The 23,602-nt window shown below is 35.1% G+C and overlaps 1 protein-coding gene across 8 annotated transcripts in view; it reads left to right on the top strand.

Annotated features, from left to right (window-relative positions):
• LOC142358593 (dihydropyrimidinase-like) overlaps positions 1–23,602 on the top strand; it is a 52,473-nt gene that overhangs the window by 17,030 nt on the left and 11,841 nt on the right. For 6 of the 8 annotated variants that reach the window (XM_075410028.1, XM_075410027.1, XM_075410026.1 and 3 more), the window contains exons 6-9: positions 7,750–7,870; positions 8,888–9,044; positions 9,349–9,661; positions 14,223–14,402. In XM_075410028.1, coding sequence (XP_075266143.1) covers positions 7,750–7,870; positions 8,888–9,044; positions 9,349–9,661; positions 14,223–14,402 — 771 coding nt within the window. Of the gene's footprint in view, positions 1–3,500; positions 3,619–7,749; positions 7,871–8,887; positions 9,045–9,348; positions 9,666–14,222; positions 14,403–23,602 lie in introns of all 8 variants that reach the window. The other 2 variants (XM_075410022.1, XM_075410023.1) reach the window with 2 other exon arrangements.

The following is a 23,602-nucleotide window of genomic DNA, read 5'->3' as shown; positions in this document are numbered from 1 at the left end:
GTAAACTTAAAAAAAGCTGAAAAAATTGATTTGGAACTTTATTGTGGAACTTCAATGATATGATTATCAGGATATATTTCTATGCTCCACGAAACGAAGTTGAGTGAAACCTCAAACAGCGGTATGAATACGTTTTTGGTTTGATTTTGGGTGTCTTTCCCATTAGCCCCCCCCCCCCTCAGCTTAGTGGCCAGATAACCTATAGCCCCCCCCAATCATGGTAAATAAATATACCATAATGGGGGGCTGGGGGGGGGGGGGGGGGGTATAATGGGAAAGACCCGATTTAGGTACACAAATTTGTCAAAACCACACCAAAACCATTTTTCATCTATTATGCAGATCTTGGGAGATCACAGGTGCCAAATTTTCAACAAGACAATCCACACATTTTTGGGTTAATTACGTGATAATCCACACAATAATAAGTCGGTAAATGTGGCGAAAAGGAATAACTTCGAAAATACCCTAAAATGAGTTTTTGTATCGTTTCTCACACCACAAAAAGCCTGAAATTTTAAGTCTTTCTCATTATAGCGCCCCCATTATGGGGGAGGCTATAGGTTATCTGAGTAATGGGCTATATATTTTTTTGTTTTCTCTTGAAAGAAGTTGAGTGTAGTTCAAATATTGGGGACTTGCTGGTCTTTGGGTCTATCTCATGCTGGGCGTAGCTATATTGCAGGACTCTATTTATCTTTTTTGTTTCTTATATGTGAGTTTATTAGAGTATACTGCCGTGGTCTCGAGCACAGGTCGAAAGAATTCATTAAGTTGAATTTTAAATTCAGTTTTGAACTGAGAATATATAAAAATAAGCTCGTATGTATAGTACTTATCTATGCAAAAATATACAGAGAAAATGTAGATTAGCTTAAGATCTTTAACCTGATCGAGATGCAAAAAGATTTTAGTGCCAAAACCCGGTCGCAATTTTCTATTTTCGTTACCTTTCATGAGAATCGTACGTGGCCCTGGTACAATCGAGTTCTTCTGTTGGAGGTCCATGGATGTTAAAGTCAGATTTGAATAGGTGGGTATATTTAACTAATGACATCTGATTGATAGGTCAATAAGACAATGATAGCGCCAATACAGAGTTCGATTTAGAATCAAATTCAGTTTTTGGCAATTATTTATCGACACATCAATAAGATGCCTCGCTTGGTCTCAATAATTTAATAAATTTCAGCAAAGAAAACTAAGTTTCTTGATGTTCATTCAAAGCCATCACCTTTTCTTTTTTTTACAGCAGTTCGTGGGAAATCGATTTTCCAAATCTATCTGCTTGTTTTTTCGTAAACAATTATTGTAAACGTGTCTTTTTTATGCAAAATTTTTGCTCGACGGTTTTGACTTTTCGAGTGACTTTTACGCCATTGGTTTTTTGCGTTTCGCGTGATCTAAAATTCTCTCTCAATCACAATTTCAAGGAGCTGAACTCAATTGGCGGCAATTTAATACTTAAAGTCAACTAAAAAGTGCGCCGAAACTGGTGCCATTTTTCACTTTAAGAGTGGTATATGTTAACCTGTAATGTGGTTATTTGAAGCCCATTTTTGATTTTCTTAGTCCCATTTAGCCCTTCCCCACCCGACTGAAGCAGGCTGCAATTGATTAGAGCTCCCACTAGTCGTTCGTGAGCAATTCTTCCGACGTTTAGTTGGCTCGTTTCTATTTCTTGTTGAGGTATGTAAAATGTCTAATAGCTCAGATTGTAGATGGTCTGCAGTCGGTGTTGCAGGACCTTATTGACATGAATGTCACAAATCTGTGATCTCAACTTGTGGCCCTTATTGGGATATGGTCTCCTGCAGCGGTGGTTCCGTGTTCTCTTGCCCTCATCTGATTGTCGCTCACTATAAAAGTCCTATTTGCATGAAAGAATTGTTCAAGTCCTTTCTGAACCCTAAAGTTGCTGGAACTGTCTTTTCATTGGCCTCGAAGAGAATATGCACGCATAATTCGAAGTCAGCTCTTGCTGGTAGTCTCACTCCGCGTCCCGTTGGTAGTTCAATTAGTATTTTGCCCCGCGTCTTTGAAGTGTTCTGATGTGTCATCGGTGCCTTTTGCAGGAATACTTCAAATGACACGTTGATGTTTGGACTCCACACTTGAAGTGCGCGCTTCACTGTCTGAGCTGCTCTTTAAGGTAGTTCATAAGCTCCTGGTTGGTAGACAAGTGATTTAATTTTCACACCACTAGTAAATAAGTTGTGATCATAAGATGACACTTGAATTGATAGCTCAGTATAAGAGAACATAGTATGATTCTAGCAGTCTGGACCAGTTGGCTCAGTGGAGTTCAGGATCGCAATTAAGAGATTGGGGTTGAAACCTGCAAAGGTCCCAAAGTTGGGCAACAAAGTTTTCTTTTTGCTTTTACAGAATAACACTTCATCTCTTAAAAGGGATAATTCAAGGCCGTTTAAGAACAAAAAATATACTAGTATTTGGTGACATCTGTCACTAGTCAGTCACATTAGTTGATAAAAGACATAATAGGTTTTCAAATTGTTCAAACTTCAGTGCGTCTTTACTCCCGCACGCTACGTCCCAATCTTTGCAAAACCAAGGAAAATTAAAGAAGAGCCGTAAAATAGTGTTTTTGTTATTGTAATATAATTTCTTTTCAGCTTTTGGCCAATATAGTGAGAAAAATTGTCATTGATTAAAACTGAATATGACCCATGCTCAAAAGTTATAAATATTTTCTGTATTTTGAAACGTTTGTTTCTTGAAGACATGTGTTCGAGACATTCGACTACTGTATATTGTCAACTTATTTGGAGTATTGCTTTCATGTAGTTTATATGGTCTTCGCCTAAGTTCCAGACAGCTTAAGACAAAAATTTTCTTTTTTTAAATTTTGTGACGATATTATGTGCACCTGTATCAGTTTGATATCCCATTTCTCGCGGTCTTGTTGAAGCGGTTTCATATTCATCGAGTGGTGGCTTTAAATTGAAAAATTTTCTGATGATTTTTTGCGAGTTCTCTGAATTTTCTTTTGTAAACGCTTCCAAAATCAGTCTATTTCACAGCTGTATTCCGTTGTCTATCTCTTTTTTGATAGAACAAATTTTTGATCTCGAAGTCAGTCATTGATATCAGCTAGTCCTTAGCGAAGTTTGATGCAGCTATTGTAGCTCTTTTGCGAATTTTTTTGTCGGACCGTTGTTATTCTAGAATGCTCTTTCTCTCGCTTGAGTGATTTCTTTTGTCATCAAGAGAGACGGGATAAATTGGTAAAGCCCGATGTTATTAATTTGCTGAACAGTGGAAGTAGAAATTAATGGTATGAACGACGCTCTTTGGTCAGCTGGCTAAGTTCGCTCAGTGGTCCAAACGTTGTAAACTTCAATAAACAATTATCCTCCTTAAAGTGAGTTAAACAGAAGAAATAGTCACAACTGTCAGTCTAAATGATGCTCTAAGGAATGTATCGCGAAGCAATGCTTCTGAGGACTAGCATCTTCTAATATGTCTCTCTTGTTCAGGTAGAGAGTGAGGCGGTGCAGCGTGTAATATCGATGGGCAGTGCCCTCAAAGTGCCTGTTTTTATGCAAATCACGGGCAGTTCTTCTGCTGACCTCATTCAGAGGGCAAGACATGCAGGTACTATAGTGCATGTGGTGTTGTATACTAATTATCTTCCGTATCAAGTCGGGTGATAACTGGGAATAGTTCGATGGAGAAATGTACGAAATTTTGAGAATATGAATATTAATGAAAAGTATATTTAGAGCTCTCGCTCTTTAGAGAGACATGAAAATCATATATTCACACAACATTAGCTAGTTTCCGTTACGTTTCTCATACGAGCTTTTCGCAGTTGTCGCTTCGGCCACGATAGATACCTCCACCCAAGCATGTTTGCTTTGGGACCTCGGCAATCGTGCGACGAGGTCTTCATTGTCAATATCTTGTATTATTAAAGTTAATATATGGGAACTTTTTCTTGGTCTCAATTCATACCATAGCCATCTTAGGAAAGAATAATTGGTTCATACCATCGCCATTGCTTATCTAATTTGAACAGCTAGCTCCAATGATAATTCCCAAGGCGATGTGAATATCTCAACATTTATTATATACGTACCTCGTATAGTACGTACAAAACTTAGGAAAATTTCCCGTATTGCATGCTGCACGTTCTCAGTTTTCCCCTAAAATGCATGTTTGTAGCTTTTCCCTAGTTCTAGCTTACCATTGCTGATCTGCTTAGTTTGTTTGCACATTTTTTTCTTTCCAGCTTCGTTGTGAAGATGACTTTGACTCAGCGTTAGCCTATGTATAGTTATTAGTCCCTTGCAACAGGGGACGAGACTGATGATAATTAACCATTCTTTCGTCGATGTAGTTATCGTTTTGCAAAGCTGTTTTTTACAGAACTAATGACAGCATATTACCATACAAGGTTCCAACAAAAGCATTCCAGTGAGATAGAAATGATTCTATTTGCTGTTTTAACTTCATTATAAATTCTTTTTTCCTCACAGACAATGCTGTATTATAATATTAGTGAGTTTTTTATTGCTCTCGAACGAAGTTTGAAGCAATTATTGTAAACGTAATGGTCTTTTTTATACAAAAGTTTTCGCATGACAGATTTGAATTTTCGAGTGACTTTTGCGCCCTTCCCTTTTCTTTTTGCGTGATCTTAATTTCTCTCATTGACAAATTCAAGCAGCTGTACTCAAGTGGCAGCAGTTCACAATTAAAAATGAAATGAAAAGTGCGCCAAAATTGGTGTCATTTTTTCACATTATATGACCGACTGAAGCAGACTGCAATAGATTAAAGCTCCCACTAGTCGTACGATAGCGAATCTCCGACGTTAGCTGGTTTTTAGTCGTTATTTTTTAGTTTTGCCCTTGTTCGTTGTTTTTTTGTTTTCTTTTCGCTCAGCCATAATGACAAATATCATCTTATGAGGCCTCAAGAGTTGAAATACTGGAATTTGTTTAATGGGTCCTGTCTACAACTAAAACTTTGACGTTACTTGTTTCACAGTTTTTATGACTCTGATGTTACTTGCTTCATAAAATCGTCATGAGTTTTTTGATTTTTGGCCGCGTTTGTTCGTTTGTCTTTTCACGGAATGTTAACAATTTCATTTTGTCTGTGTTATGATGTTTTGAGAATCTGCGGATACCTGAAACCGCAGAGAAACGAATCTAAAAAAGGAAAAAAATGACAACAGAGATATGTGATACAATCTGACGGATTGCGATGAAGACATACTTGCAATTAACTTAGGTCTATGAGTTGAGGTCTGATTGTCTATTTGTGCTCTCAATGGCAGATAGTTTGACATGGTTAAGGGTTTTAATAGATTGGTACGTATCTTAATGAGTCTGGCGTTACTGTTTCAAAGACATAAGTAAAATTCTTTGTCGTTTTTTATCCTACCTTCTTTTCATTGGTTTCATTCAAAGTTTCTCTTTGTTGCTTTGTGCGGATAGTCAACGGAAATTCAGATGTTATTATCGGATTTATTGACTTCGACAACTTTGGTTTACTTGACAACGATTGCTAGTTCTTTAATTGCTAATTATAGAGATCCTGCGCTTTTTTATGGATTTTTTTTGAGACTTTGTCTTCAAATATGAGATATACACAGCCTGCACATCGTTCCACTCGTAGCAAGCCAGCACGCTCGAACCCCCGCCGTGCATCGAACTCCTTCGTGGGCTCACTCCACGTTCCTTCAATTAAGCTAAAGCTAGCCTCCCTAACCGTAGCTAGCTACTGACGAAGCCAACCGCTCGCAAATCGACCAACATCAGTTGGTTATATTTTTCTGTATATACTGTTATAGGTTTTCATAACATTATTAATAGCCGCCCTCATCTTCTCAGCCGGCTATTATAGCGCTCCTATTTTTTTTTTTTACTTCGTCGAATAAAAAAATGTTTCGCTTTACCTCATTTTGCCGCCTTTTCAACATTTTGCGTGAAATCTTTTTGACTTCTCTAGGCTAGTTTCTCTCTTCTCTCATTCTGCTAAAAGTGATTTTGAACATCAGTTGCTCAGCAAAGCAATTCAAAATGAACAGAGTCAGTATAAAAAATTGAAGTCAGAAGTAGAAACGGGATAAACCCATAAAGCCCAATTTTAGATGCCCGCTAATTGAACGTCGTTCCTATAAGTCTTAGTTACCATCTCTAATGCTTATTGGTATTGATAGTAGCCCCTGTAGCCTCTCTCTAAAGTAGAAGTATGTGCAACCACGAAATGCCATCAAAATAAATCGGACTTAAAAAAATGTTTTTCAACAAAAATCTTTTTTTTTCAATATCTTCTGTTATTTCAATCCCAATCATGCTTATTGGAATCAACGGCGGCTATTTTCCGGCAATCTGCCGGGTATGTTTACAATTGAGAGTTGTTACTCTGATTCGATTGATAGTCGTGGTTTTATTTAATTCTCGGGATTGTGGTTCAGCTCTTGTCCAGATATGTTTTTACATAAGCTTTCGTTATACATAAGGCACAACTTTCACATTTGACTTCGGACTTACTTGTTACGACTCGAAGAGGAGTATTGATATTCTACAGGTTTTTGTTAGCAGAAAGCAAGTTTGTTCATGACTTGAATTTTGACTTCTTTCTATTCGAGCTTTTACCTCCGTTTTTGATTGTTGACTTCTGTTTTCAAACATTGGACTTTAACAAATAACAATAGCTTAGTTTGTAATGTATAGCAATTGCTAACAGTCTGTAATTCAAGGTGAAGAGGTCAATTTGAGAAAATGTGATCACATTTAACTACATGCCCCCCAAAAAAACTACCCCCCCCCCCCCCCCCCCCACTTACCGACCAAGTCCCCCCCCCCCAACGTACCTACCCCCCCCCCGTAACGTACCTACCTACACCCCCCCCCCCACCAGCACCTACCCACACCCCTGAACTGATAAAATTTTAAGGCTTTTTATGTTATATTGGTCTACTATTTTTGTTATTTCTAGTGTTTTTTTTTTCGATATTCTGATTTTGTCCAAGTAAGGGTAGAGATTATTTTGCACGACGATTCGAGTCGTTTCCGGTATTCTACCGGCAATGTTTTTTTTAGCAGAAAGCAAGTTTGTTCATGACTTGAATTTTGAATTCTTTCTATTCGAGCTTTCACCTCCGTTTTTGATTGTTGACTTCTGTTTTTGAACATTGGATTTGAACAAAAGCTTAGTTTGTAATGTATAGCAGTTGGTAACAGTCTGTAATTCAAGGTGAAGAGGTTAATTTGAGAAAATTTGATCCCAATTAACTGCCTACCCATTCGCCATTTTTGTTGAAATCTAATAAATCTGTGTACCAAATTAGAACACTTTTTGAGACATTTGTTGAAAACAATTTGGCAGTCGGCATTTTTTCTTCTACTGTATCAGCCCCAACGTCGCTCATTGGGTCAGCGTTTGCAGTTTTAAGGCAATCTGACGGCTATATTTGGCTGTATTAATTTTAATGCATGTATCCTTTCATTAGGGAAAAGGAGTTTTCTTAAATAGGAGATACAATCAAAATATCACGCACTTGTAAATTTTTTTGAAAAAAAAAATGATTTTTAATGTTCTTGTTTCAATCCCATTGTGGGTATGGGAATGGAGGCCCTTTTCTGACAATCTTTTGGTTATGCTGTCTTAATCAAGTTTCTTGCACTTTTAAATGTGGTGTGCTGTGTTATTTATTTAACCCCAATTGCATGTGTGAGTGAGTGAGTGTGGTTGATGTGCATGTGAGTGTAGGTGGAGGCCGAGGCTGTGAATAGGGCCATAATGCTCAGCAACCAGTCCCACTGTCCCCTCTATGTCGTCCATGTCATGAGCAAGAGTGCTGCTGACTCCATCACCCTCAACCGGGAGAAAGGTACCCGCCCCTCGCATCAACTTCTAGTCTAGTCCATGAACTAATATGTGGGTAAATTTATTGTCATGCCGTAGGTGTTAATCATAAATATGTTGTAGGATCTTAAAATGTTTGGGCGTTTCTGTCAGTAACTTTGCTCGAACTAACCCTTTTGCATGTTGATGACTCTTATTAAAGGAAACATCAATGTTAACAATTGCTGTCAAGAAGTGTACGGAGAAATGAATTTAAGTAATTCATGGTCATGACTATAATACAATGCAATAGACAGTGACCATTACTCGTCACTATGAATCATTTCTACTCACCTCTCTTATGGTAATTGTAGCAGCTGATGAAATGCAATATTGATATTACGTCTTATTGGAAATTGATGACCCTTACTACCGGGAAGAGGGTTAATTTTTCGTTACGATGCCTCTAGGAACATTTTTGGAGACAGAACGCTAAGTTTCATCTCTAGCCTCTTCTCTAATATGCTCCCATCAGCGTTTTTTTTTTCAACTAGCACTGCATTGTTCTGACAATATATGACTCTATAGCTAATGGAATTATGAGCAGATACACTGCGTCAAATAGTTTCATTCGCAGGAACACATCAAAATTGCCAATTGCTCCCCGGGATTCAACTCAAACAAAGCTCATACCAACTGACTGAAAGAAAGAAAAACTGTCCGTGTCTATCAAAAAACGTTTGCTTTGAAAGATCTCGTCTGCATTATTTTGTTCTCGTCTGCTCTGACTCATCAAAATATTGTGAAATTTGTTTCACGATTGTATGAGGATTTAAAGCACAGTGTGGAAACAACAGTAATATCAATGTAGAAAACATGAGCTAACACTCTGCGCCTCAGCTCTTGGTCTGATTTCCCCTGATCATTGTAACCTCTTTGTTTTCCTTCTTGATTTGCATGAAATAAAAGTTTTTGTTTTGTGAAACCGAGAACATTTTCTCACTCGTTATAACTTAATCATTACTTTGATTAAATGGAATTGAATCTTTGTTTTGTGATGTAGGCCAGGTAGTGTTTGGTGAGCCAATTGCAGCCAGTTTGGGCACTGATGGCACCAACTATTTCCACAAGTGTTGGGCACACGCAGCTGGTCACGTGCTCAGTCCCCCTCTTAGGCCAGACCCCACCACCCCCAAATACCTCATGCAACAACTCGCCAAGTTAGTTCCGTGTAAATTAAATGTCCGTATTCTTACGTTTAATAATTAGTTAGTAACACTTACCAAGATTTAAGTCAAGTCGATTGTCAACGTGATGAACACCCAACCACAAACCGAAGTAATTTCTTAAACTAAATTGCTTACTAAGATTATTTGAGAGAGCGAATGAATGGCATTGATATTAGACAGAGAGGTGCAGTATAGTGTGAATATTCGCAACTAGTAGCTCCGTTTTTTGGGATAAAATTTTGTAATTATTTTGGTTCAAAACACAGTGCATATTTGAATGCTAATCTGCGTTTAGTGGCAATCTAGACTGCGTTGGAACTGACAACTGCACATTCAGTACAGAGCAGAAGGCACTTGGAAAGGATGACTTTACTAAGATACCCAACGGGGTCAATGGAGTAGAAGACCGCATGTCAGTCGTGTGGACAAAGGGTGTCCGCGATGGCCTCATTGACGAGTGCAAGTTCGTGGAGGTCACTTCATCTAAAGCCGCAAAGATTTTCAATCTCTACCCGAAGAAGGGCAGGATCGCCCCTGGAAGCGATGCTGACATCGTTGTCTGGGATCCCAGTGTCAAGAGAGTCATTTCGAAGGAAACTCATCACCAGGCTAGTGGAATTTGAATGTTCTGATCACATTCTACAGTCTCGTCTCTTAGGGATCAAAGAATGCTATCGGCTCTTTAGTTATGCGACAAATAAAATCGCGGTTGAATTGTCTTATCAGAGACGAGAATGAATCCATGGTTTTCATTGAAAAGGAATGCAGCTCTTTGCATAAAAATTTTTCACGAAAAAGCCGCTAAAAAGCACGCGCCATCAGCTTAATATTTATACGAGTAGTATGAATAATAATTATACGAATAGTTTTTATAGTACGAATATCTCTAAGCAAACTATGACCACATTCGTTTCGAACCGTGAGGGAACTAAATTTTCCGCCTGATTCTACCTTGTACCATAAAATATTAAAGGTTCTGTAATCGTTAAGTACAAGGAGGTAATCGAATTCGAACTACAAAATGTTAGTATATTGGGCCTCTCATATTTGGTTGTGTATTGATGCTCAACTTGGGTATGTCATAATAGTAATAAAAAGTGGTTATTGCAAACAGTCTCATTTTATTCTAACTTTGATGTTGAAACCTGTTATTCGGAGTGGTTCTGCTGCTGATTTTTTTAAGTGGTTTTGAATATTTATGCATTTTTAACTTGAGTTTCATTGTCAGAGTTTTTGATCTGTCATGTTATAAACGCAGCCTAAGATAGTGCAGTAAAATAGATACGCGATTCTTAGATATTATTTGATGCACTAATTGTTCCGACCCCCACTTTAGTGGGGAGGGAGGAACTATATACTCAACTGGTTTTTTTTTGTTCAGTCAATTTTGGCCGATCGATATATTCATCGTAGAGAATTGTGAGTGGTATCATTAAAAAGCCCGTCCAGCGTAGTATACGGAATTAAAAAGATTTTTTCAATTTCCGTTTTTTACAGGGAGTTATCGAGGTTTGAAAGTTTTGTGAACATTCGACTGTTTTTGTTCACATTTTCAGTAATTTTTGCTAAAATTTGGCACAATTTCGCTAATAAACTTTAAAATATGTTAAAATTTTTTAACAAAAGAGTGTTGTTGTCACCGTTAGAGATAAAGAGAGTTGTTGAATTCTTTGATTGAAGTTTTTTTGGCTAAAATTTTTGATAAAATTTTCAAAATTCGAACTTTTTTGGCATAAAATATGCTTTTTTTTGTCCAATTTGTTAAAGTTTGCCGGACGTAGTGACCTAGAAACCTCCACACAGACTCCCTAATCAACAAAAGAGCGCTAGTTGCAATCAGACGCCGTATGAAAGTCTGGAATTAAAATTATATTGCCGTTTTTTGCAGATTTAACTCGATATTTATACAAAATGCATCCTTGTTTTTTTTATTTTTGAAGTATTTCACTAACAATTGGTCTGATTCGCAAACACTTGGAGCAGTTGGGCAGTTTGCTGGGCGCGCGACCAATTCAGGGAAAGGTTTGATATTATCATGGATTCTTAGAATCGGAAACTTTTTGGTTTTTATTTTGGTGCAGCCTTTTTTCAAAATTTTTTACTTTGTTTTTTTTTTAATGTTAATTACTGAAAATATTTTTTATTCACGGCTCCGTTAATGACAGCTGCAATTTACTTAAATTTGAGGCCACATGTAGATAGTTTGTTTTCAGAGAACCAAAGGGTTTTTTAGCGTTGAGGGAGAGTTCTAGCAAAATTTAACTGAGTTCTTGTCTTTTGCCTTCAATTGTTTTTCTTTTGGCAGTCTAATTTTTAAGCCTAACCACTCAAAGATCTAAAATTCTTCCTCAAGAGGTGTAATTGAACCTTTTCTATGCATTCGGTTGTTACCTAGTGTCTCTTATGTTATTAAATTTGTTTGTTTTAATGAAACTTCTGTGATTTTTTGAACTTATCATTTTTTTATTTTGGACATTTTGCTTATTCTCAGTGTGTACAGGTCAGCATTTCTCCATTTTAGAATACAAAAAATTTTTGTGGGCAGTTTTTTTAACATAAGTTAACCTTGCTTTTGTTAATACGAGTTTTCCTACAATATTTTGTGATTTTTGTGCATAATTGCCCATTTTTGCTGTTGTTTTTGTTTCTTTGGTAAATTGTCACATTATTTAACAGTGTAACTTAAAAAAGCTTTACATCGTTTGGAACTGAAGATAGTTGTGGTTTTTATAACATATGGTTTTAGGGGCTGCGGCACCGTTCCTTTTAGAATTTGGTAGTTTTTTTTATTTTTGACCTTCATTTGTTGTGAATGAAAAATGAGAACAGTTCTGGTTTGCGTTTTTTTCGTATTTTAAAATGTATCATTTTCATAACTTAGCCCCCATATTTAGAGCTCTTTTATTGTTTTTAGAAGCAAACAATAATTTTTCTCTTGTTTAAACGTTTTAAATGATGTCTTCAGGGCTTAGACAATTTGTTTTTTTTTACTTTCGAATTAAATTTCTGAAAAAAAATGAGAACAGTATTCTTCAACTTATGCCTTTTTGTTCTGTTTTGCGTTTTTTTTTTCGTATTTTACAATGTATCATTTTCATAACTTTACTTCCATAATTAGAGCTCTTTTTATTGTTTTTAGAACCAAACAAATTTTTTCTCTTGTTTAAACGTTTTAAATGATGTCTTCAGGGCTTAGACAATTTGTTTCAGAAGAATTTTGTGAAGTTTAAATACTTTTCAGTATTTGCGGTTCTTTTTGCTGTCACTTTGTGATGTTCGTTTTACAAAAAGACGTTATGTTGATCAAAAGAGAGGCAAATGAAGATTTTCTTCTCTTGCGGTTAATATTCTATAAATTTAACGGCTTCAAAACTGTGGTTTCGTAGAGTTGTTTGTGAAACTTATTAGTTCAGCTTGTTTTTAATCGTATTTTGTGTTATTATGATCAAGTCTCACTAATAAGAGGCACAATTAGTTTTCCAAGTAGTTGCAAGACAAACTGTCTACTCTATTAGTCGAAAGCTTATGTTGGCTATGATTTTTGAAAATTTTTGATTTTAAAAAAAAGACTTGAGATAGATTTTTGAGATTTGCCATTTTAATTCTGTTAATTTGTAGCTGGGCCTCTTATAGACAAGTGGTGTCATTTATGTATTGAAATGCAATTTGCTCTTCATAACGGCTTTATTTTCCTTAAAATGGTCTTCGTTCTTGGTACAACCATTTTTCATAAAATATTCATGATTTTTACATATTCGCCTTTTTTGTAGGTTTTTTGTTTTCTTTTAACAGTATCACAATGATGGGCGTCATTTGATTTACAAATTTTGTCACTTGCAAAAAACGCAAACGAAGATTTTTAATGTTTTTAGTGATCAGCTTCATATTTAATCGTTTGGGGGGACATCGTTTTCGTGCATAATTTGTCGTGCAAATTTTCGTTTTTGCCTGTAATTGTCGTTCTTTTTGTAGTCGTATGACATATCCTGGATAATGAAAGGCCTCCGTCGCTCTCTATTGAGGTATAAAAGACTCTCTCAATGATTTCATTTGAAGCGTAATCTTTCTAATCAGTTCGAATATAATTCTTTTTTGCCAAGTCGCAATGAGGAAAAGTCCCATATTTTGTTCCAAAAAAGTGCCGGTTAATCTTTGGAGTATAATTTTTATCTGATGCCATTTTGATTTGGTTTTTAATGGTTTTCAGAAAATGGGAAAGGAATTTTGATCGTAATTAATATTTGTAACTATTTGATTTTTATCGCCGTTTTTTATGTTAGTCATATTATGGTAGCCACAGGTCTCATAGGCCTTCTAAGTTAGACGGTTTTATTCTTTTAGTAGTTTGTTGAACAATATGTTGATATGTTATTTTTTTTATATCTTCCTTATTTGGTAGACAATTAAGTGAAAAATGTAGATGAGCGGGGTCGGAACTTAATGTGCGAACGCACATTACCGAGCCTCCTTGTTATACTTATTATTCAATATGCAGATTGATGCACTAATTTGTGATCTCAGATGTATCCAATAGCAATAGAGTGTATGAGAATAAAGGATCTAGGGCGCTCTCATATTTCCTTCAATTTCAAATCGACTTTACGGCGGCCTATCGATCTTTTTTAAAAGGACGACTGTTTATTCACAAGGATGCCGTTTATTCAGAGGCACATCCGAGTAGTTCAAATGACTAAAACTGAAGAATTAAGAGTTAGACTTCTTTTGTGTCGGTAATTATCCGTCTTATTGTATATAGATTTTTTATTCTGCAGATCGTCTTTCGCAAAATGGCTTTCGCTCCATCTTGATATGTTAATGATTGGAGGTACTTCATAAAATAACATGTGGAATTGCCGTATCGTGTGCATCTTGAGCTAACAAGTATTCGTTTGCTGTTGTGATTTGAATCATCTAAATACTGGTTGAATAGCAAGGACGCAAGTGTTTTTCCAACTTCTCTCATTGTGACTGCGAGTTGTAATATATTGCAGCCACGTTCATGTTTAAGCAGCAGTCAAAACTAACCGTAAATTTTTGTGAAGCTGAAAAGGTAGTAATATTGCAAGAGGGATGTTTTATATTCCTGTAAAAGTTATAACTATATATGGGATTTTTGTCATCTGATCTCGTTTCAGACCCCTTGTAGTTGATGGAACTTTTGATGTTTAGGCAGTTAACTTCAACATTTTCGAGGGTCAGACAGTGTATGGGAAACCAGCATACGTGTTCAGTCAAGGAGTGGCCGTACTGGAGGATGGGAACTTGAGGGTGTCGCAAGGACATGGCAAATACGTGAGCAGGAAGCCCAATTGTAGCCACGTGTACAACATCTTACGACACAGGGAACAGGTAAATTCAACTCAGCGTCCACGGAGGAAATTTGGCTGATTTCGGGCGCGTTGTTGCACAAGAACTAATTGGTAGCCTTCAGTTGGCGGGAATGTTGATTGGTGATAGTTTCTTTGACTTTTTCAGTCACATTAGTGGCCGAGAAAATACATGCCCAAAGGGTTTATCTTCTGCCTGTTTGATCGGTCTATTAATAAAGCGTATAAAATTTTAGGAGTCGATTAGAAAAACTCATTGATTGTAAATTATTTTTGTTGGAAGGTGTTTCGAATTTGATAGTGAGAGTTTTGGGGCCACGCATGTGACTTCAATTTTGGACTCAACAAATTGAAGGATTCGCCGTGACACAAATTTTGCATTCTGTAACATTATTGATAGCCACCTCTACTCGAGTGTTGCTTGTTTAGGTGCTCGGTTTTTTTGTATTTCCATGATTATATTGCGGTCTCCTGTTTTCTTTTTCGAAGAATTTGACGCATGTTATTCGGTAACTCCAATTTCGAACTGCGTTAAACTGGTTCAGCCCGAGAGAGTTAAATTATGCTGAGGTCTCGAAGCTTTCTCCAGTGTTCTAAGTACCTTAAGTGTTAGGAAGGCATACATTTCAGGTCTCATGGTCAGTTTTTAAAGCTTGTACAGTCTCCGATGGTTCATTTTGTCAGGTCGTCTTGCTATTCATTAACATTTTTAGCAAATTATTCGTTACTTGAGGTCAGTGACATTACTTATGGGTCTTGGTTTATTGACTGTTGTTTATAGCTGCGAAGCTGTAAGCTGAGCGGAGCTATATTGCGGTGCTCTTGGTTTTTTACGACTCGAAGAGGAGTATTGGTTTTCTCTCGGTCTCTTCTTTTTTCAGGAAATAGATTTGTTCACGCGGCATTTTGACCTAAAAGCGAAATTGAGAAAAGCTGTCTTGATGAACATATTTTTGCTAAGCAAGAGAAGTTTTTTGATCATGCGCTGCGTTTAGTGAATGACTTTTTGACTTTGAAAAATAGTTTTTGACTGAATGGCACATATAGATAACCGTTTTTAGCCGTTTTTTTTCGTCTAAGTGGCCCAATTTTTTTTCTTTTAATTTGGTTTCTTGTCGAAATAAATTTCATTCGATACTATATTGTAATTTCAGCCTCGTAAACTGATACCAGTGTTTTGCAGAGTCTGAAAATGCGTTTCAAGTTGAAAATTGGCACATATTTCTTGATTTTTTTTAGTTAATTTTTGGCTTTTTTTTATTAATTTCTTCATTTTTGAATCTTTTAACCGTCTTTTTTGTCAAAAATCAGTTAATATGGCACTTTCTCTTTGATAATTCCTATACTCAACGCCTCTTTCTACTTCTATGTAATTTTGTTTCATAAAATTGTACATATGCTAATCCGATTTTGGTAGTTTTTTTCCGATTTTCGTCAGTTTTTCGTATTTATTTTGGTTGTAATTGCTAGAAATAGTCTTTTTGTGCAACATGAGGGACTTTAATTTCATTTCAATAACAAATCAATCATTTTTTGGCGTTAAGTTTTTGAAAAACACAAAACTTTTTCATAAATGCAGTCTTAAAAGTTTTTATCATTTTTTTTTGCAAAATGTTTCAATGTTTCGTATTTATGAATTCTGCTTTTTCCTATTTTTTGGTTCTTCTCAGGAGGATAGATCTTTGTAACGGATGACTATTTATCTTTTCTTTTTCTTGAATGCTGAACAAGGAATTGTATTCGTTTTTCTTAAACTTTTTAAATTGATTTTTAACTTTCATAAATCAAGAATGTCTTTGTTACGGCGTTCCTTAGATTGTGCCCATATTCTTCGTATTCCAGTTAGTATCATTCTAGCTTTGTCCTGGCACCTACATTTATTTTCGGTATATTGATTTCTTCAGTTGTTAAAAATGAATGATTTCAGCTTTTTCTTAGGTTTTCGTCATTTCTTTGGTTTGCAATTGATTTCATTCAACATAAAGCAGTACTGAGAGTTTACTAGCAAGTCTTTGCCAAAATTTCCGCTCATGACTATTTACTGCAACTTTATTCCGGCCTTGTATTAATTTAAACAATTTTTTGCCTTTGAATATTCTTCTGCTGCTTATGTCTTTTCTATGATCAATTTAATTCTTTAATTTGTCTGAAATTATGTTGTCTAGCATATGTGCAACAAAGAAGGAACAAGTATGTGTTGTTTTTTGTCTTAATTGCATTGATTAGAAGTGTATTTATGGGTGTTTTCTGTTTCTTAAGTTTGGTTTTTCTTTTTTGAAAAGATTTAACTTAGTTTCGAAGATTATTATCTGCCGTTTGCTTTCACGATCTTTTTCAGATTAGAATCATGAATTGTTTGAGGGCAATTGATAACCTTTTCAGCTTTTTCATCCTATCAGTCTTTTTTTCCATCTTAATTATTCCGGATTTTTTAACGTTACCAAACGTTTTCAATAATATTAAATTTTGCTGCATTTTTGTTCTCTTGGTGACAGTGGTTTAAGTTTCACCAATTTTTAGAGCAGACCTGGAGAGGTAATGAGTTAATGGTTTAATACAAAAAGTAGTGGCTTCCACTGCAATCACGGTTTTGTTAGTGAAGTTTTGACGCTTCGACTCGCTTCCGGAATTCTTCCGGCTATGTTTTTGTTTCGTCGTCTGACGCTCTTTTTTCGTTTTACATTTGTTCACACTTCACAGCTGAACAGTCAAATTTTTGAATGACTTCTTCCTCTCACTAACTACTTTTGCGCGCGTGACGTCAGTTCTCACTCTCTCTAGCAAAAGTTTTTTTGGGTGATTAGATTATGATCATAAGTGACTTACTGAATAAAATGGCTTTTGCACTTTAAAGTTTAAGTTTATTCTACATTAGTTTAAGGTCAAAGGAACTCTTATGTGTATTAAGGGTCTCTAATGAAAGGGCTTCTGCGCAGTGAATTTTAACAAGCTTTATTATTTTATCGTTTTATTTTTTTACATAGCTTTTTGAGCGGCGTCGTTAACTTTTTCAGCTTATCTGTATCTGTTTCTATCTCTATCATACGGCACGCAAGTCTATTCTTTCGCAGCTATTCCGGCAATCTGCCGGCTATGTTTATGATTGTTTTGAGGTGTATTTAGTACTTTCCGACCACTTTACGTACTATTTACTTGCAAATCTTCGGTGAATCATCTTGGCATAATTATTACTAATAAGTTGAAATGAGACAGTCATATCACTCAGCGGATATCGAGGGCACAACAAAAGCTTTTTTTGAAGAGAAACGTTGCCTTTTCTACAAAAACGAGAGTAAAAGTAAGTTTATACAAAAGTTACATTTTATCAATTCTCTTGTACGCGTCAAATGTATGGTTCTCGAATTGTCCAAATTGCAGAAAACTAGAAAATATGCAAAGACGAGCGCTCAAGTGGGCTTTGAATAATAAATTTTTAACCGATAGTGACTACAATTAGAGCCTCATTTACCACAATTTGTTGTCACTTAGTTTTCTTTTGATCTTCTTTTGCTGAACAAAATTTACAACTGTGATACTGCCCTTAAGTTTGATGATTTTGGAAAGTTTTGAAGGCACCACGCAGTGTAACCGTTCTGCAGCAAAATAATTTTTGAGGAAAAATTTTAATTGAACGAAATCAGTCAAATTTGAGGAGAATTTTGTGAAATATGCAAATGTTCTCACCCAACGAAATGACATCTCAACTTTTGATTGGACATGTCCAACAGTGTTATTTCGGTAACAGTTGAACTCTCTTTTGAAATTAATGGCTGTGAACTTTAAATACTATCAGTATTCTGTAAATTGGTCCTGTTTTTGTAATTAGTTAACAAAGTGATTCCCGTATCGCGGGTACCAAGTCAATTGAATGATAATTATAGTAATAATTTATAATTAACTTTAATTATAAGTTAATTATAAATTATTATTATTATCATTAAATTGACTTGGTACCCGTGGTATGGGAATATTCTTTATTTCGTTACAGTAAAACCATTATTTATATGATTTTGCTTGTATGAAATAAAAAACTTTGTCATTATTTCTGGTTTAGAAATTTGTCATTAATTGATCTCAAACGAAGTTTGAAGCAGTTATATATTGGCCGAGAAAATACATGCCCGAAGTGTTTATCTTCTTTCGTTTTGATCGGTCTAATAATGAAGCATATAAAATTTTAGGCGTCAATTATAAAAATTTATTGGTCGTAAATTATTTCTATTGGAGTTAGTTTTTCGAAAAATTTGACGCATTTTATTCGGTGACTCCGATTTTGAACTGCTGTAAACGGGTTCAGCCTGGAAGCGTTGAATTGCGTTGAGGTATCGAAGTTTCTCAGTACCTTTCTCAGTGTTCTAAGTACCTAAAGTGTAGGAAGGCAAGAAAGACATGCATTTGAGGTCTCATGGACAGTTTTTGATATTTACGGTCTACGATTGTTCATTTTTTCAGGTTTTCTTGCTTTTCATTAGCGATTTTGGCAAGTTGGCCTTTACTTGAGGTCGGTGATATTACTTATGGGTCTTGATTTATTGACTTGCGAGGCGCTTTTTTACGTTTTTTACCTGTTTACTTTTATTTATAACTTAACTTAATAATTAATGATTTTACTGTTATGAATTAAAAATTTTTGTCATTAATTCTGATTTCGAAGTTTGTCATTAATTGATCCCAAACGAATTTTGCAGCAATTATATTAGTACTGAATAAGTATTGAGAAATTGTATTCAACGGAGCAGCTAACGCCTAATACTAGACGACAAATTGTAGCACTATTTGACACTGATGTCAATGTTTTTATTCTTTTTACAATCCAAGAATTTCATTCATTTTGATCGTTCGAAACGGGATAAACAGGTAAGGGCCAGTCGGCATTAAGTTTCTTTCTAAAACTGGCTTTGGTAACCTGTTGCGTGCTTGGAGTGTTGTTTCTAAAACTGGCTTTGGTAACCAACCTGTCGCGTGCTTGGAGTGTTGAAGCTGCTCGGAAGGCCTTTATTCAAGGTTAAAAGGTCAATGGAGTTTTGAGACCAAAATGGTGCAATATCTCGTTTTTTCGTAATTTTTAGATTTTGCGTGATCACTCTTCAATTTGTTTTTGTCAAAGTTGATTAAGGGCTTTTGCATCACATAATTTTTATAACCATTTTTTGGGCTATATGTATTCGTACTGCAAACATAATCACACAAAATGGTTAATTATTTTGCAATTTTGAAAATTTTTGTCACTTGAGTTTTTCCAGCCTCAGGGGCCAAAAAATCTTTGTGGGGTCTGATAATAGTCATTAGTGGCAATAGGATTGATTTAAGCATTTCAGTATCACGAATTTAAGCAACTTTTTGATAAAGTTTGCCATTTGTGTTGTTTTTATTCTCTTGTTTAGTTTTGCTTGCTTCAGCCGCCAGACAATCCCAGGGTTTGATAGTAAGTTACTGTATAGTTGCTCGGGGTACGGTATGGTTTTTGAATCATTTTGGTATCACGAATCTTTGTATTTCTTGATAATTTTTTTTTTCAAATTTTTTGAAAATTGTCATGTTCCTAGTTTATCGATCTTTTTGAGCCACTGATATTTTTCAAGGCTTGAAATTGGAAACAATGAAATGGTTCGGAAGAAATTTGTGTCTCAAATTTTCTTATACATTTCATTGAAATTTACAATTGTTTTCAATTTTTTTAAAAATTGGTTGTCATTTTTTAAGTTTATCGAACTTTTGGGCCATTGAAACATTTGTAGGTCTTGCAGACGTATTACTGGACTTACTGGACAGATTCCAGAAATATAAAAGTGGGTTTGATTATATAATATTGCGACATTGAGAATTTTCCTTAAGTTTTGCTATTTGCAATTTTTTAAGTATTTGTCATATATCATCTTTAATGGTCAATAAACTCTTTCATGGCTTTTGCGTGGGTTCTTTGAGTTTATTAAAACGCATTTAAGCATTTTAGTATCACGAATTTAAGCAACTTTTTGATAAAGTTTGCCATTTGTGTTGTTTTTATTCTCTTGTTTAGTTTTGCTTGCTTCAGCCGCCAGACAATCCCAGGGTTTGATAGTAAGTTACTGTATAGTTGCTCGGGGTACGGTATGGTTTTTGAATCATTTTGGTATCACGAATCTTTGTATTTCTTGATAATTTTTTTTTTCAAATTTTTTGAAAATTGTCATGTTCCTAGTTTATCGATCTTTTTGAGCCACTGATATTTTTCAAGGCTTGAAATTGGAAACAATGAAATGGTTCGGAAGAAATTTGTGTCTCAAATTTTCTTATACATTTCATTGAAATTTACAATTGTTTTCAATTTTTTTAAAAATTGGTTGTCATTTTTTAAGTTTATCGAACTTTTGGGCCATTGAAACATTTGTAGGTCTTGCAGACGTATTACTGGACTTACTGGACAGATTCCAGAAATATAAAAGTGGGTTTGATTATATAATATTGCGACATTGAGAATTTTCCTTAAGTTTTGCCATTTGCAATTTTTTAAGTATTTGTCATATATCATCTTTAATGGTCAATAAACTCTTTCATGGCTTTTGCGTGGGTTCTTTGAGTTTATTAAAACGCATTTAAGCATTTTAGTATCACGAATTTAAGCAACTTTTTGATAAAGTTTGCCATTTGTGTTGTTTTTATTCTCTTGTTTAGTTTTGCTTGCTTCAGCCGCCAGACAATCCCAGGGTTTGATAGTAAGTTACTGTATAGTTGCTCGGGGTACGGTATGGTTTTTGAATCATTTTGGTATCACGAATCTTTGTATTTCTTGATAATTTTTTTTTTCAAATTTTTTGAAAATTGTCATGTTCCTAGTTTATCGATCTTTTTGAGCCACTGATATTTTTCAAGGCTTGAAATTGGAAACAATGAAATGGTTCGGAAGAAATTTGTGTCTCAAATTTTCTTATACATTTCATTGAAATTTACAATTGTTTTCAATTTTTTTAAAAATTGGTTGTCATTTTTTAAGTTTATCGAACTTTTGGGCCATTGAAACATTTGTAGGTCTTGCAGACGTATTACTGGACTTACTGGACAGATTCCAGAAATATAAAAGTGGGTTTGATTATATAATATTGCGACATTGAGAATTTTCCTTAAGTTTTGCCGTTTGCAATTTTTTAAGTATTTGTCATATATCATCTTTAATGGTCAATAAACTCTTTCATGGCTTTTGCGTGGGTTCTTTGAGTTTATTAAAACGCATTAAATTTGTTTTCCAGTATAAAAGCTTCTGCAGTCTTAGCAGTGATTAAATTTTGTTGATGTTGTTTGATTGTTTTTGTTTCTCAACTTTTGAGATTGTTTTCTTTTTTGCTGGCCTTGTACAGTAGTTACAAGTTTTTCGTTCAGTTATTTGGATTGTATGTTTTTTTTAATTCTGACTTACAAAACGCATAATTTCTACTGAATGGAGTAAGAATTAACGTTCAACTGAATGGAGTAAGAATTAACGTTCAAGAGTAAGAATTAACGTTCAACAGTGAATGGAGTAAGAATTAACGTTCAAGAATTGAGTGAAATTGTTTTTGGTTATCAAAAGAGTTTGGAACTCATTGTAATCTGGTCTTTAATAGCCTTCTGTTTTAAAAAATATTCAGCAGAACATATAATCGCTAAACTGAAAAAAATATCAATAGGTATTTTTCGTGAGTAAATGTGTCGATGGTTGTTAGGGGATTCAACTGTAGCCAGTTTTGGCAATCCACCGGCAATTTGCTTCGATCGCGCATCTATAGAAGCAATTTGCTTCGATCACGCGGTAATTTTTTTCTTGGTCGCCGAAAGTTAAAAAGAAAAAGACAATAATCGGGGTTTCAATAACCAAAAGCTATAGTGTCGAAAAAAATCATTGGCTGATTAGTTGTTCAGAAAAGGGTCTGTGACCAAAGACTTCTTCACAAAAGGGTCTGTGACCGAAAAGCTTTTGATACTGAAAAGGCGAATGATCGAAATTGTGTCAACACGAAGAGGGTGTATGACCAAAAAAAACATTGTTTTTTTTTGCACTTCATTGTCAAAAAATTGTTGTTGATGAAAAGGGTTGTCTTGAAATTTTTTGAAGGAAAGTTCACTCACCGAGAACGTAAATGATTAAAAGATGGAATTTGTTTTTCAAAGTTTCATTATACGAAATTTTTTTTTAATTCAGAAGAATTCAGCGAACAAAATTTGTGAAGTGTAAAAGACCCAAAAGGTGCCGATGCAAAAACCAAAATTAGATGCCAAAAACTTTTATATGACAAAACTGAGGTGTTGAAATAAATACAAATTTTAAGCACTCAGTAGTGGACTTTTTCATATTAAGAGCTGTTACTAATAAACTATTGCATACAAAAAATGATAGGTATATAATTTTACTTCTTTAATTCTTTCGAGGAAAATTTTGTTGGTGGCATTAGCCAACGCCTTAACTCAGTTCTTTATTTGTTGACTTCTTAAAAGCATTCGCAAAGGCTTGCCAAGGATTGGTTTTTATCGGCACATCTCTCGTCTTGGGCAGGTCCTTCGTCTTCTCATTATCATATTCATCCTTTTAATAAGAACCGGAGTTCATTGTCTCACCCAGGATCTGTTTTCTCTTCTTCTTTGAATTTTTGTATCTCTCCCTCTCTTCTGTTTCTTTCTCTGTCTTTCTTTTTTTCTTTTGTGCGATCTTCTATTTTTTCTGCTCTTCAAGAGTTTTTCTCTGTGATATTTTCTTATTGCACTCTAATTTTTTGCTTTTTGCGCTTGCTCACCATCTTGTTGTTTTTGTACTTTCTCTTATGATTTCGGCGTCTTTTTTGCTGTCCCATTTTCCTTCATTATAAATTCTTGCGTTCGTTTTTTCTTGCGTTCTTTCTCTCGCTCACTTTCCTTTTCTTCCTTTCTCTCTATCACTTTTTTTTCTTTTCTCGGTTGTTTATTAGTAACTTCGTTTCTTTTGTCTGTTTTTGATTCAATTTTTTGTTTCCTATTGTTTACTTACGGTGGGTTTTTGATAATATGGTTTTGTTGCATTAGATTCTCTCTGTTGTTTCTTTCATCAATTTCGATTTTTTCTTCTCTTTTTCTCGTTAATGCCCCTTTTTCGCTTTTCGCACTCGTTGGCTTTCTCCCAGACTCTCGTTTTTTTTTTGTTTCCCTTCTCTGCTTTCAGCCTGCTTTTGTTCTCTGTCTTGGTTTTTTCGTGTCTTCAATTCTATTTGCTCTCCGACTCATTTTATATTTCTGCTG

Source organism: Convolutriloba macropyga, chromosome 2 (assembly GCF_964194025.1).
Source record: "Convolutriloba macropyga chromosome 2, txConMacr16.3, whole genome shotgun sequence".
In the NCBI taxonomy this organism is placed as follows: domain Eukaryota; kingdom Metazoa; phylum Xenacoelomorpha; order Acoela; family Convolutidae; genus Convolutriloba; species Convolutriloba macropyga.
This window is presented reverse-complemented; position numbering and strand designations above follow the sequence as displayed.